The following is a 16,284-nucleotide window of genomic DNA, read 5'->3' as shown; positions in this document are numbered from 1 at the left end:
CTTTTGCGCTGCAGTAAAATTGCCAGGTTTTGTCCCATTATTGAGGGAATTGTCAGCCATGACTACATATAGAGAGAATGAAATGTCATCTTAGCAGAGGGATGAGCCTTATTTCTCTGAGATACTCAGCCCTGTCATATACTTCCTGAAAGACTATGAAGGACAAGACTTTTGTGCCTTTATGATGAGGCCATAAACACTACAAGAAAAGAAAAGTCTGGTTAGCAAATAAATAGGAACATAATATATGGCTTCTCAAAGCACTTGAACTGTGTGTTTATAAAACTATATAGACCTATGGGATAGTTTCAGAAGACTCTGAAGAAAAGATGGGAAAGAGCTATTTATTCCTTTCACTGTGACAGGAAGGACTGTCCTTCAGACTAGCACTGGAATAGTGGTCCCCTCTTCTTACCCATTTTAAATGTGCCCTGATTAGCCTAGATATGAACATCTTTGCTTATTTTCCCAAGTAAGAATGTTGAATCCTGAGAATCTTCTCACTTTCTGGGGAAGATTTTGAGAGCTCAATCACCTCTCCTGTAAAAGAGAGAAGTTATCAGACATCCTGTTGAAGAATACAAATGCTTGCATACTGTTTTATAACAGTATGCCCCTAGTCCCCATAGATTAGCTGCTGGGGAGCATGAGTGGGAGAGTGTAGCTTCACTCTTGTCCTGCTGGTGGGTTTCCATAAGGAACTCTCTGAGCACCTGATTGACCCTTGATCTGATCCAGCATGTCTCTCATGCCCCTACTTTCCTGTGTGGAGTTTATCCAAGTAATTTACCCAACTTTACTCAATTGACCCAATTAATATATTGTGCGAAGACTCTGGTGATTATCCACACTTATCCACAAAGTGTGTGTGTGGGGGGGGGGGGTCCTTTTATCTCTTCCATTTGAAGTAGCTACTGCTACTTAGTAGCTATTTTTATTGGGACCCAAACTTGCTGTCTCAATTTGGAATTGATGTCTGCTCAAAGATACCATCCTGCCAGTTGGAACAGGCCATTAATAGGTGATGATGGAATTTAAAGCTTCATGTACACTAGTTGTCAAGGCACTTCTCAAGTCTCCAATAGTAAGAGGTTTATTTTTAGAGAGAGTGAGAGAGAGAGAGAAGGAGCACCATCTGGTCTTTGATAACTAGGCTGTTCACAGGTTTCCGTGTTTCCAATTTTCACTTTACATTGGTAGTAATTGCAAATAATGAAGACAGAAAATGTGGGGAGGAAGTTCTTTCATCTTTGTCGCTTGAAGAACAAAGCACAAAGCAGGGATTGGTTTAACATGATCTTGGGTAAACATATTGTGAAGAGGGTGCTTTTGCAACAGAATTCGGATGTAGGTTCAATTCAGGGTAATCTAGATTCAAGCCCACTTCTAAATCCTACTGTCTGTACATATAATCCTTGTCCTGGCCTGCTTGGCAGAGTGAGAAATGGCATTCTGGCAAGTGGAGCCATTTACAAAGAGTGGACCTATTATTTGAATTTCACTTTAATCAAGTAACCTTTCCTCAGTATATAATCCTGTGCCCTATATATAAATATCCCTTTCTTTTATCTGATTTTTTCTAATTTGCATTACATGCCTATACACAAAGAATGACATTTATACAAGCGTGTGTGTGTGTGTGTGTGTTACGCATTCAATACGCATGACTGAAAGATGAGTCGGTACTTGCATCTTTTTTTACTGGAAAGCTAATACCAGCTTTAGGGCTAACAGCAGCTTTGAGGGGGATTTAGATCAGAAAAATAGAGCAGGGAGAAGATTACAGCCACCACCACAACATTGCTTGAGCCCTATTCAGATATAAAGCCACTGCATTGGTTGTTTTAAAGTAAATATATATTTTTAAAACCCTCCGGAGATCACCCGTGCTACACATAGTGTCCACATCACCTAAATTTTTTCCCATGATTTAAGTTTTGACATTTAGGTGGTGATTGCAAATTTTCTCTTTCCCTTGCTATCAGCCCTGTGCTTTTGCATGTCATTTTAGTGCTGCCAAATTTGACTCAAGCTAACACCTAAGAGAACTCACAGAAATGATACAGCTATTAAAAATTCCTCCCAAATCCTGCCCCCTGCTGTGCCTGAGCCTATAATTATTACAGACCCGACAGGCTCTCATGGAAGTTAGATGCTTTGCACAAGCCACCTCAGATCTTGGTTTTTTTCTGCTGTTGATGTTTTTATTTTACTCTTGAAAAACCCACAAGTCATCAGATTTCCTGCTGGCAGCTAAAGGACTGCAAGCTGGAAACTGCTGTGAGGAATGCCATTTCAGATTTGTTGAGAGATCATTTATCTTGGCATTTCAAAAAATTTCACCCTCTGTTTCTACTGCATGCACAGTAGCACAAAATTTAGGAATTCATAGCTCAGCATTCAGTTATTCAGAAGGTAATAAGACTAACCAAATGTTTGTGCTGAGGAAGGAAATCCTGCTTTAGTTGAGTTTTCTTAGTTTTTCAGACATGAACTTTGACTACCAATTTCAGAATTCTGTTTTGTTTGGGGTTTTTTCAAAATTTTCTTGATGCCAGTATGTTTATTGTGTAGGTCATTACCCTTCTAAAAGCAAATGTATAGCATTGATGCCAAAGCATGAATGGTAACTTTTTAGGACTGCGTCTCACAGAATCCCCAACCTTGTTGGGTAGGGGATCTAGGAGTCAGAGTCAACAATCACTTTTCCAAGTCTGCATAAGGCAATTTCTTACAACTGCTAGTAATGGCTGTTCCTGAGATTATTAAAGTCTGGCAATTTTCCTTGCGCATCAACTTGTTTTGTCCTAACTTCACACTATACTAATATGTATTAGATGATTCCTGTAATGAGTTCAAATTCTGCAAGGAAAAGCGGGGTTTTGATAGTGCCTTGGGTAGAGAGTTGGACTTGATGACCTATGAGACCCCCCCCCCTTCCAGCTCTATGATTCAGTGATTCATGTCTCTTTTGTGGAGATGATGCAGTGTACAGTGGATGTTTAAAAACTCATGTCATACCTAAAGATATGCAGTCAATAGAGGATGTTTTTTAAGCTTTACTGTGATAAAACATTTGCAAGAATTTATATTTGCATTGAGATGATGATTACTATTATTTTCACAATGTTACCAATGATCGTAATATCATATGAAATCTCTCATTATATATATCACATATAATACAGTAACCAAAGAGGTAGGTAACATTTTCTGTCAAATAAATTGTAGTATGCTTTCCATTTTATCTAAAACAACAGCTACCTGGATACATACAGGATTCAGATAAAGCCATGTGTCCATTTGGTGGATCTTTGAGAAATAATTTAAAAACAGAGCCTTGCCTACAGTGCTTCATTAATCCATTTTCAGGGGCAATACACATCCTGATTTATTTATACACAAAGTAAACCAGATTACTGTGGCTGCTCTGTATTGCTCTGTATTGACTTCCATTAGCTAGCCCAATGTATTGATTGGCCCATAAAGCTTTCTGTCTCCTAGACCGCTGTCAGAGTTGATACAAGTGCTTCTTATTCCACTCATTGATGGCTTGGTGGCTCTTGGTTAAAATGAATGGTGACTTCTTTCCAAGATTGAGTGTTTTCATTCACATTCTCAAGTCATTTGCTCAACTGATCTCACCAGAACATAGTGAATCAGCTTATAGTGTTCAAATTACCTTGATATGACCTCTCTGTCCTAAGACCATGACATAAGTTCTGTAAATGATGTACAAGATAAAGCAGAAGCCAATATACAGGAGGACATTTCCATGACAGAGAAACAGCAGATGAGAGTGGATGCCTTGGAAAGGAGATCAGGGAAATAAAGAAGGAAACACTGAAAAAAATTCTTCAACTTAAGGCAGTAATGGACTGGATGAGGGAAAACAGATTGAAACTGAATCCAGACAAAACAGAGATACTCACAGTAGCAGCCCCGAACCGACGTATAGGGATACAACCTCCAGTCCTAGATGGGGTCACATTCTCCCTCAAGGACTGTGTTCGCAATCTGGGGTGCTCCTAGATCAATCACTCCAAATGACAAATCAGGTAAATGCGATGGTCAGGAGCGCCTGTTATCAGCTTCGGCTGATACGCCAGCTGCGCCCTTTCCTGGAAGTTAGGGGTCTTGAAACCATGGTATATGCACTGGTAACCTCCCGTCTTGATTTCTGTAATGCACTCTACATGGGGCTACCCTTGTGCTTGGTCCAGAAACTTCAACTAGTACAGAATATGGCAGCCAGATTGGTCTCGGGTACATCCAGAAGAGACCATATAACACCAATCTTAAGATCACTTCACTGGCTGCCCATTAGTTTCTGGGCCCAATACAAGCTATTGGTTATCACCTTTAAAACCCTCAATGGCTTGGGTCCAACCTATGTCTGGGACCCCCTTCTTCTGCACTTAGGCCCTCTGGGAAGAATTTGCTGCAACCTTTAAAAAGTAGACTGTCTGCAACCTCCCAGAGGACCTAAGTGCTTGTTTTCTGCTGCTCCAGAGACTAGAACACAGAACAGTGGAAGCAAGCAACAAGAAAAGAGATTCCACCTTAACATTAGGAGGAACTTCCTGACAGTAAGTGCTGTTTGATAGTGGAATACCCTCCCTCGGAGTGTGGTGGAATCTCCTTCCTTGGAGGTCATTAAACAGAGGCTGGATGGCTATCTGTCAGGTATGCTTTGATTGAGAGTCCCTGCACGGCAGAATGGGGGTGGACTGGATGGCCCTTGTGGTCTCTTCCAACTCTATGATTCTATGATGGCACTTTAGCATTTAAATATGCACATTCCATTCATTTCAGTGGAACTTGCAGCATAATTCTATATGTTTTTACATAGAAATAAGCTTAATTTAATTCAGTGCAGTTTACTCTCAGCTAAATATATATAGGGTTGCAGACCTACTTTCATTTTTATTTCTTTTGTGCCTATAGGGCTTATGTTCTGTTTCTTTCTATAAAATGACAGTTACAGTATAATATATAATGCTGTCCTAAATGTCAAAATTTGCCATTAAATATGTCCACATATGAATGCTTGGTCTAAACCATGTTAACTTTTGCCGTGACTCAGCTTGAATCTCATTGTGGGAGAAGAACAAAATATAAAACCTTGAAATAAGAAATAAATAAATAAATAAATTGTATGTTGGTTATCTTTTTGTGTATTGCACAGTTTTTGAAGAGCCTGAAGACCCAAGTAACAGGTCATTTTTTTCTGAGATCATCTCTTCAATTTCTGATGTTAAGTTCAGTCACAGTGGGAGATTCATCATGACCAGGGACTATCTCACTGTCAAGGTTTGGGACCTTAACATGGAGAACAGGCCTATTGAGACATACCAGGTACTTCATTCTCCGAGTTATTGGAATAATCAGTGGGATGCGGGGTCTAAAGCTTACATATATAAAGTACTTTGAAGTAGAAGATTTGGCTTTTTCTTAGGTGTGGGTGTTCAGATGACTCTGTTAAAAAAAATATTCACACCCTCATGCTTTGTACTGAAAACTGAAGTTTACATGGTAGAGTGAATAAATTCTGGGGCTAGAATCCTTTTGGTGTTTTAAGCTGGTTTAACCCAAGGTATAAGCCAGTGCAACTGCTATTCTGACATTGTATAAGGATATATCCAGTATCTTTTTAGGCAGTAGCTTGGAAAAGCTGTGCATGGTACACAGGCACAACTCTACCCCATGGTTTCCAGTACTGCAAGTTGGCCTCCCTCTCTCTCATTTTTTGCTGGTATCCCTTCACCTTTGCTCTCCTGAATCCTTTATATAAGTATACTCTCCAATTTGGTCAGGCCCCACCTGGAAAATTGTGTCCAGTTCTGGGCACCACAATTAAAAAAGAATGTTGAGAAACTGGAGTGTGTCCAAAGGAGGGCGACTAAAATAGTGAAGGGTCTGGAAACCATGCCCTATGAGGAATGCCTTAGGGAGCTGGGGATGTTTAGCCTGGAGAAGAGAAGGTTAAGAGGTGATATGATAGCCCTGTTTAAATATTTGAAGGGATGTTATATTGAGGAGGGAGCAAGCTTGTTTTCTGCTGCTGCAGAGACTAGGACCCAGAGCAATGGATGCAAGCTACAGGAAAAGAGATTCCACCTCAACATTAGGAGGAACGTCCTGAGAGTAAGGGCTGTTCTACAGTGGAACACCCTCCTTCAGAGAATGGTGGAATCTCCCTCCTTGGAAGTCTTTAAACAGAGGCTGGATGGCCATCTGTTGGTGATGCCTTGATAGAGAGTTCCTGCATGACAGGGGGTTAGACTGGATGGCCCTTGTGGTCTCTTCCAACTCTCTGATTCTATGATCTCCCAGTAAGAACACTTCACAGCTTCAAGTGGTCATCTTGGCCAAAGATGGCTTCTGCCATCTGTGAATCTTCAGCATCTAAATAAGATCTTCAGGTAATCTTCCTTTGCTCACTGCCCTTTTCTAGGCTTTTCAACCACTTAGCTAATGGGATGGCTTTACTTCATGGAAGAAAGCTCTGATCTTCTCTAGTATTATAGCCATCAGCCTCATTTCTGTGATTCATGCTCCTGGGTGAACACTGAACCACTCAGTATATCCATTGTACAGCAAGAGCTGTAAATTTGTAAGATGCTACTGTGCAGAGAACTAGATACAATTCTGCTTTGGTCTAATGGGCATTGAAATCAAGCTTTAAGATACAGGCTGAGCAAGCGGAGTGCTGGTGTGTAGCACTCCCCTTGTGCAGTTTTGTATCTTTTGCTACTCTAGCAATTTTCAAAGCCCAGGAGGTTCCACTGCTGCTACTTACCAGGAAGAAGGGAGGGAGGAGAAGGCAATTCAGATGAGGAAGAGGCAGCTGATCTCAGCTTGGAGGAGGGAAGAAAAGACAGTGCCCTCACAGATGGAAAAGATGGTGCCCCCCTTTTCCTTCTCCTGGGAGCCCAGAGCAGCTGCATCTTCATTGTAAATTGCTTCCCTCCTGCCTCCTCTCCCTACCAGTAAATTGCTGGGTGGTTTGAATGGGATACAGAACAGCTCCCTGTACACCATTTAAATGTGGTTACATGCACCAATATTTCTGCACACTTATGTTACTAACTGAATGCTGTCCATAATTCCCATTGAATATTATTTACCTCTCTCTAAGGTTCATGATTACCTCCGAAGCAAGCTGTGTTCCCTCTACGAGAACGACTGCATTTTTGATAAATTTGAATGTGTGTGGAATGGGTCTGACAGGTGAGGAGCATCATCAATGGTTATATGGAAAATTTTCTTTTTAACTGATGGTTCCCACAAGTGTTTACACTGTCTTATCTGTTATTTCATTTGTTTTTAAACATGAAGCTAAATGAAACCTGAAATCTATTTATTGGAAGAGACAGGAACACCACTGTCAACAGTTCTATGGCAGGTCCAGTAGGCAACTCCTCTAATGGCCCAGAACAATGGTTTTCAGCTGTTGGTCTTCCAGATGTTCTCTGTCCTTCAAAATATTTTTGATGTATTCATTTGTCACATCAGCAATATGAGGGTGTAGGTGGGAAGATAGAAAGTAGAGAATGCCATCTCATTACTTAGAGAAAACTGGCCGGCCAGCCCCCTCAGCACCTTGGGGACCAGAAATGCTGGCTTCTGTGGTGATGGAGACAATTTTCACTGCCATTTCCATCCATCATCGCAGCACTTCCAAACATTTTGTGCCTGCTGCTCTGCCATTACATATGCTGCCACAACCACCTACACTGGCAAAATTAAACCAGCCAACAGGATCATGGCCTTGGAATTCAACTTTTAGATCTGGAACTTCCAGGTTTAGAAATCCAAAGTACCTAGAGGACCAAAGGTGGCAAACTATTGTCTGAAAACACCAACTTGGCAAGTACAACAGGGAGTATCATGAAGAGAGGACAGTGCTCTCAGTTCTTTGGACACATAAAAATGCCCTAATAGCATTCAGGATGATTAAGATCCTTCCTTGCATGTTATCACTGTTACCTAGATATCACTGAGCACAACAGAAAGATGCCATGTTAGTAAGTGACTTTGTGGGAACTTGCAGCCTGTTTCCATGTGCAATCTTCTTTCTTTCAAGTGGCTATTCAAGGGTAGAAGGCAGCAAGAAGGCTTAAAGGGTACCAGGCAAGCTGTGTAATATACAGCCTTCTCCTTCAGCACCTTGCTCCCAGTAAATACCCCCAGAGGTGACAATCTCACCCTGCCTAATAATTGGGCCACCTTTTGATTAGTGCTGTCAGTGCTGACTTAGCTGGCCTTATGTTTGGTGGTCAGAAGTGAGACTTTTTAGCTGTGCAGATCTACCACCTGGAGCAGATTGGGATGGATGAGATTGAAGTTCTATCATATACAGCTAAGATGCCTCCTTGTTCCTGTTTTCCTGTCAGTTGTGTTTCTCTTACATGTTTCTCTAAGCCTTAGTAAAATTATGTGTAGCAGTAGATGTTACAAAGGAGGAAAGAACAGATTTTGGAGAAAGAGAAATGGCTTTAAATTTCACCAAGTACACCATCTGGTATGATTTTCACTCAAACTCTTTGTTCACTTTTCAGTGTCATCATGACAGGTTCCTACAACAATTTCTTCAGAATGTTTGATCGCAACACGAAGCGTGATGTGACCCTGGAGGCCTCAAGGGAGAACAGCAAACCCCGTGCCATCCTGAAACCCCGCAAAGTTTGTGTAGGAGGCAAACGGAGAAAAGATGAAATTAGCGTGGACAGTCTGGACTTTAGCAAAAAGATTCTGCATACAGCTTGGCATCCTACAGAAAATATCATAGCAGTGGCAGCAACAAATAACCTGTATATATTTCAGGACAAGGTTAACTAGGAGGGAAAAAAACAATATTGCTTAGGAATTTTATGTACTGAATACTAGCAAACACAAGTTTTTAAATGTTTCTTCTGTTTTCTTCTCCTCCTCTTCTTCATTCGTTTTATTATTCCTCTGCAGACATTAATTATGTAGAGGTAAGCACTCAGATTCTATTGCTTTCCCCCACATCTTAAGAAATTTGCTCAGCAAAGCCTATTAGGAATATTTGATTTCTGAGTATTAAGAGCTACAAAGTTACACTATTAATTCAAAAGCAAGCTTGAATTACTTTATGCTTTCATTTCCTCCCAATACTCTTTAGAAGATTTTGTTTCTTTTAAGAATACTGATATAGACACCTACCAATTTATAATAAATTTAAGAGTATAGTAATATATTTGCAAAAAGAAGAAACTCAATCAATGCCATACATTAAGCCATTCTGGTCTTTTATTATTATTATTATTTGCGGGCTTTCCCTTCTGTTTTACATTTGTCCCCAAAGAGGAATTCACTTTTCTTTGCAAGTTCGTTTCTTGTAAAATATATATATATACATATATTCTTTTTATTAACTCAGGGCCTTTCCAGATGATCATTTATGGTGCATAATTTATCATAACAGCAAATGTTAGGGTATAGCTAAACTGTTGTGAGAGTGCAAATACCTTTTTGCCCCGCCTAATACATCCATTGCAAAACCACAAGATTTTCATCTTGGAAAAGTTTCTACTTCCACTTTTCTCCAGCTGGAGGGGTTTGAAGTGCCATGTGTACTGAAGCTTTACAAGTGTCATGGACATGTATTGGCTAGTATCTGTGGATGCCAGTGGTGATCGGTACATATGCTTCCACTGTGACTAGACCAATAACTTTTTTTTCCTAGAGACTAGGAAATTTGTCTTTGGGGACTACAGCTCCCAGAATCAATTGAGAATTGTCATCTGAGGAATAAACTTTTCCCAGCTCTATTTTTCCCCCCTGAGAGAACAATCCAGCCAGAACTGAAGACTTTAAGCACCATTGACATCCATGGGACAGATTAAAACACTTGGTTAACTCTTCCATTGAAATCAGTGGGCTGCAAAAATATTTTTATTTAGTTGAATCTAAGTATGTGAGAAGATGAATACTCTTCCTCTGTACTATTCAAGCCCAAAATCTTCCTTTTTGAATTGGCAAACATCCTCAAAATTGGTAACCAGCCCTTCCCAATGACGAACAGCGGTGTCCAAATTACAATTTTTGTAATGTCTCCTTTAACATTTGTTCCATTCTGTTTGTATTTGGCTCCAATGTTGGAGCCCTCAAAGGCAGCCCTCTTTAATTTTCTTTAAAGAAGGGGGGAAATCCACTTGCATGCATGTGACCCACACACACACAAACCCAGCTCTATCCCTGTATTCCCCCCCCGAGCTCTTCCTGCTGCTTTCCTTCCATGGTCCTTGGACAGGACATGACATTGCTAGTGTTGGATCCAGGCTGGTGCTTGTTAGCCTGAAGAGGAAGAAGGCCCCTTTTTATTGTCTGGAAAGGCCCTCAAACAGGAAAAAAATGATGGGGTATAAAAAGAAGAGAAAAGATTTGCAATGGCAATATTTAGGTTCATTATTTATAAACAAACATGTATGCTATTGAAGGTAACTACCTTCCGCCATCATACCCCACAGTCAGCCTTGTATATTTTGGGCTGTGTTCATCCTGTGGTGCCTTTTGCTGGTATACAAAGTACCATAGTAACAATGCTTCCAAAATGTGATAACTTGCAAACCAAAATGAATCTGAGCTTTCTTCTGCAATTCCCTTTATTTTATTTTTGATGTTACTTTTGCTTTGGATGGGAAAACTCAAAATTGCTGTCTTTTAATCTTTTGCATGTCATCAGTGTATATTTGTGGGTTTTTCCTTATTCTCCCTTTTTTAGTATGTATTTTTAAAGTATGGTTTATTTATTTATTTATTTATTCCAGTAGAGATTTCCTTCCTCCTCGCCACTTTCCAATTTTAAGGGGGAAAATTAATCTTAAGTTGCTTATTTATGGCATTTAAAAACAACCCAACTAAAACCAACATGTAATAATGCTATTATCGCCTGGCTGCTTTCTAAGAGAGGTTGTCCATGGTTCTGCAGTTTGAAGATTAGCTACCAATGGCTCTTCGTCTTTGCATGGTAAACTCTCCTGTTCTGCTATGAGGATAAACCAGGTCCCATCTTTATTTGGTCAGTATTTGGGTGGGTGGGTGGGTGGGTGGGTGGGTGGAGGGATTTTCCAAAAAAAGAAAAGAAAAGAAAATACAACCAGAGAACAGCTCTTACAAGAAATAAACTTAATACTTTCTCTGATATGGTGGATCTTTGAAGATCAGTGTGCTGTGCATTTTCTCTGATTGTGAAAAGTGGGGCAAGAATGGCTCCAGTCTTTGTGATTGTTGCCATGAAGCATAGAAGAATGTCCATATATATTTTCCAGTAAAGGATACTTGGAAGCCTTGCCTCAGGCACCCTGGTCTGCCTGCAATTCCACCTGATAAACCAAACAGTGACCACAGCTTCCTCAAGAGACATTAGACTGCTGTGAGGCTGCACAGAACCTGGGAAGGGAACACTGATGTAGTAGTCTGGGGAACATGAGGAAGTTCACCTATTTGGAACACAGCTTTTTGTTGTTATTAGACTATTTAACACCCTGTCTGCTCTTCACAAGAGACTGCTCAGGACAGGGGCAAAATAGACATTTTGTCTTGTTTAAAGGAATGATTGCAGGAAAAAAGTATGCTGGCTTATACATTTATTACAGCAACAGCTTTCAGGAGTGACCTTTTTTTTAAAAAAATGAAATGATAAAAATAAGAAGAGTAAATGAGTCATTTTTCTTAAACCAACAAAAGCCCACACTTCAGTATCAGAAGTAAAATTTGTCTCCTAGGTAATCTGATGTGGAGTGTCTGAATCCAGATGCTGAGGAACCCGATCCTGAATAATTGGCCCTAAGCTCATCCCTCTGGCAGACTCAAAGGGCTTTGTTCACACCAAGAACAACATCTAGATTAGGAGCCTCTTGTTTCACTATTATTCCTTACATTTTTTCCTATGATATGAGAGAAAAGTGGTGTACTGGAGAGCGAGAGACTATAGAGGTTGCTTTGGTTGATATCAGGTAATGCATTATAAAATAATATATATTATTATGCAGCACTGAGCAACTAGGCAAATGTACTTGGGAAAACTCAAACAGGACATTGGAAAATGGTAGCCATGCCCTATGGCTTGTTACTAGTTATTGGTATCTGGAGGTGTATTTTGGCTTTCTAAAGGAAAGCTAAAGACTAAGAGAAATGCATATTTTAAAGATTTAACAAAGATTCTGTTTGGATATATGCAATGATATGCAAGATAAATTTGCCTCTTAACATGTATTGCTCTCACTGCATCATAAACCACATTTGGAAATTGTATAAAAATTTGAAAAATAAATTGCCAGATAATGCACAGTGCTCTTGTCAGAGGGCTGGATCTTGGAACAGACCCGCGGAAATCAATGGGACTTCAGTGAAATTAAGCAGTCTCATTTATTTCAGAGGGTTTGTCCTAGGCAAAACTAACATTGGAGTTAGCTCAGAATATTTAACAGAAGTCCTGTGGTTCACGCCATGCATGGAGGTTTTTACTGGTGCTTGCTGCTCTGCAGGCATTAACACCCCAAATGTGTTCTGTCATGCAGCTCTGGGATCCAAATTGCCTCCCATCATCGTGGGGCCCCTAGAGAGCATCCCATACATAAGAACTCAGGGACAATGAAGACTGAAAAGATACATTGCCATGGGCTGGGAAGAAATTATTCTTACTTGAATATGGCCACCATGATGTCAAGGAGCAAAAAGCTCCTTTTAGACACTTTTCTTCCTGTCATTGCATGGTGGTGCTCAGGCATTGTGCTCAAAATATGAACTACTTTCCATGTGCCAACCAACTGCTGATCTTAACATTTACACATATTAAGAAAGTGCTTGTTAATTTCAGATAGATCATCCATTTCATTTGGGATGACTTGTACACCAGGTAGACATTCCTAGCTGTATTGATCCTACACATGAAATACTATTTCCTCTCAGGACCAGCACTATACTCCACAGAGTATAAGATTGTTTCTGATCATCTTTATTGCTATTGTGTTATCATCCCATGTTCTCCCTTTAAAAACACCTTGGCCTATCTACTTTTACTGGGGGTAGCAGAAATGATCAAGATGAGGCTTTGACAGTGATACTAAAAGTACAGTGCAGCCAGAAAGAAAAGTTCAAGACATGGCTTGGAACACAGGCTAGGAGGATTCCCCAAGAGAAGCCTATCATGAACAAACAAATCAACTGATCTGGGGTATCACATGCTTCTAAGAGGGCAAGACAAAGATGAGTGATCCTAAACACTATATGTTGTTCCTAATCTAAACTATAATCATAGTTTCTGGACAGGAATCTTCCTATTTGGCTATTGACTAACAAACTATTCCAGTCTGCCAGAAGTGTTATAATTTTGCCATTACAAATGCTATTAAAATTGTCTCTGCCAAGCTTTTGACCAGGGTGGTTGATATAGAAGACAGACCATTTAGCTTTAATTCACAGTTGAACAATTGTAGAATGGTGTGTGCATTGGTTTGGTTTTTTTTAGTGTAAGAATTTCAACTGTGACTTTGGTAGAGGAGAATCTGAAGATTTTCAGGCTTTTTGTATATTGGCTGGACATGATCAAAGTTCTGTTTAGGGATTATCTGTTCAAAGAGGTTCGAGTATTGGCTAGGAAGGCTTGGGAGGAACAAGGTTTCTTATTCCATCATCCATTTCTTTCCTTAAGAAGGGTCTACACTTTATTGCCCTGGTACCAGAAATTTTAACTCATTGCCCCAGGAAAAGAAGGTTCATTGAAACGCTTTGGTGTTGGTCCCTCAATAATCCAAGATTTAATAAGAGCATTACAAAAGACTATGCCTGAGAAGTTTGTCTCATTTCTTCTATGCTTGCCTTACTTCAGGAGAGCTAGAGATATTTTCAAGTGGTGTATTAGGGGCAGGGGACTTTAAGACAGAAGAGATTACTCTTACGGTTGCCTTAGATAATGTGGTGCATGTTAAGACATGGCATGATTCATTGTTGAAGGCAGCCTACTAGAGTACCATAAAGTGTGTCCAAGCCATGTCAGCTCACAATCAATACAGTGTTCACTGATGAGCGAAGCAACATTATCACGTCCTGGATACTAGCCCCAAAGCCCAGTCTGAGCACTAAATATCTCCAATAACAAGACTATGTGAAGTGACAAGGGCTATTATTTTGAACCTGCAGTCTAAACCTTTCCAAGAAGCTGAGCTGCCAAAAGCTTCCATTTGAGTTTATCAGTGCAGCTTCCTCAGCCCCATCATAATCCCACGACAGACGTCAAAAGGCTTGCCTAACACAGCCAAGATTGGCAGTTCCATTTAGATGGGTTGCCAGACAGCACGTTTGGTGGATGAGACAGGTGAAAAGTGGGATTTCTTTTATGATGTTTGTAATCATCTTCTAAAAGATGAGAATTTGATTTCAATGTATCAGGGAAAATGTACTCTAATAAATGAAACCTTCTCCCAGCTTGCATTCTTTTTTTTTTTAATTCTGATCTCAATATCTGCACTGTAAAAAAAAAAAGTCCTATCTCAGTGCTTTCACTACTAATAAAAGAAAATCAATGCAGATTTCTAAACATGAAATTAAAATTAATCATACTACACGTCATGACCACAAAAGCCTGTAAAAGTTTTATACATTACGTTTTTATTATTGCATGCTAATATTTTACAAGGGATTAACAGTTGATGCTAAGATGAGAAAAACAAAAACAAATTGCCTTCAAAATCTTGTTTTACAGCTATTGAGTTCTTCAGCCCATCATAATGCATAGTGGGTTCATTGTACCAATTTCAAATTGGATCATATGATCCTCATATAGAGGAGTTTTTGAAATGGAGTTTACAGCTGAAAAATCCACAAGAACCAAGAGCTATGAATAATACATGTAGTTGTTTCTCTAAATTCCTCTTTCAAAAATACTGCTTAGTTAACCTGATCACTTTATAATAGCACTGCCATAATAAGATGCATGCCAAAATTCACCATATGTTTGACCTCCTTATCTTCAAGACTTCAGCTTCCTTAATTTGTATGGGGAAACAGAAAAGAAAAATACTCAGTAGTAGTTTCTCCTTCCTGGCTATTCTAGAGCTTTCATTAGCTAACAAGGAATTGATACAGGTTGAGTATCCTTTCTCTGAAATGCATGGGACCAGACGTGCTTGGGACTTGAGATTTTTTAAGGTTTTGGAATACCTGTATTTGCATGTACATACATAATGAGAAATCTTGGAGATGGGACCCAAGTAAAAATACAAAATTCATTTATGTTTCCAATACACCTTAAACACATAGCGTGAAGGTAATGTTAAACACAGTATTTTAAATAATGTGCATAATACAAGTTTGTGTACCTCAAACCATCAGAAAGCAAATGTGTCACTATCTCAACCTCTCATGAAAAAAAGGTTTCCTTCTTGGAATATTTTGGATTTTGGAATTCCAGAGAAGGGAGACTCAGACTGTAGAACATATTTGTTTTTCAAATTCCCTTTGGCTAAGTTTTTTATTCCCCCCTCCTGCATCTATGTGTGTCTATGTACCTTTAAGCTGCCTGTTGATTGATTTATGGTGACCCCATGAATTTTCTTAGACAAGAAATAATCCGAGGTGGTTTTGCCAGTTCCTTCCTCTGAAATACTAGTACTAAGCAGAGTTGACCCTGCTTAGCTTCCAAGATCAGATGGGATGGGGTGCCTTTGGGGTATTGCTTAAAGGACTTAAGAAGAAAATATTCAACTAGTTGCCATCTGTGCATTTACTAACTATCTCAAAAACAAGCCATGGCAGACTAATCTTACCGCCTTTTTTGATAAAATTTCCAGCTTGGTAGATGATGGGAATGCTGTGAATGTAGGATATGATTTCAGTAAGATCTTTGACAAGTTCCCCTACGATATTCTGGCAAACAAGCTAGTAAAATGTGGTCTAGACAATGCAACTGTTAGGTGGTTTTGTAATTGGTTAAATTACCAAATTCAAAGGGTGCTCAGCAATGGCTCCTCTTCATCTTGGAAGTAATCTTGAAGGGAAGTGACTAGTGGGGTGCCACAGGTTCTATCCTGGGCCCAGTGCTATTTACACCTTTATCAATGACTTGCATGAAGGAATAGAGGGCATACTTATAAAATCTGCATATGATACCAAATTAGGAGGAGTAGCTAGAACCCCAGAAGACAGGTTCAAAATTCAAAATTATTTTAATAGATCAGAAAGCTGGGCCAAAACTAACAAAATGAATTTCAACTGAGAAAAAAGTACTATGCTTAGAAAGAAAAAACGAAATAC

At 39.6% G+C, this 16,284-nt stretch overlaps 1 protein-coding gene across 2 annotated transcripts in view; it reads left to right on the top strand.

Annotated features, from left to right (window-relative positions):
- The window catches only part of PPP2R2B (protein phosphatase 2 regulatory subunit Bbeta), a 352,436-nt gene extending 341,379 nt beyond the window's left edge, over positions 1-11,057 (top strand). For both annotated transcript variants that reach the window (XM_042451710.1, XM_042451711.1), the window contains exons 7-9: positions 5,189-5,358; positions 7,142-7,233; positions 8,565-11,057. In XM_042451710.1, coding sequence (XP_042307644.1) covers positions 5,189-5,358; positions 7,142-7,233; positions 8,565-8,844 — 542 coding nt within the window. In that variant the 3' untranslated portion in view covers positions 8,845-11,057. The remainder of the gene's footprint in view (positions 1-5,188; positions 5,359-7,141; positions 7,234-8,564) is intronic.
- The last annotated feature ends 5,227 nt before the right edge of the window (positions 11,058-16,284 follow it).

This window comes from Sceloporus undulatus, chromosome 2, assembly GCF_019175285.1.
Source record: "Sceloporus undulatus isolate JIND9_A2432 ecotype Alabama chromosome 2, SceUnd_v1.1, whole genome shotgun sequence".
Taxonomy (NCBI): Eukaryota; Metazoa; Chordata; class Lepidosauria; order Squamata; family Phrynosomatidae; genus Sceloporus; species Sceloporus undulatus.
Note: the sequence above shows the minus strand (reverse complement) of the source record. Positions and strands in the feature narration are given on the sequence as shown.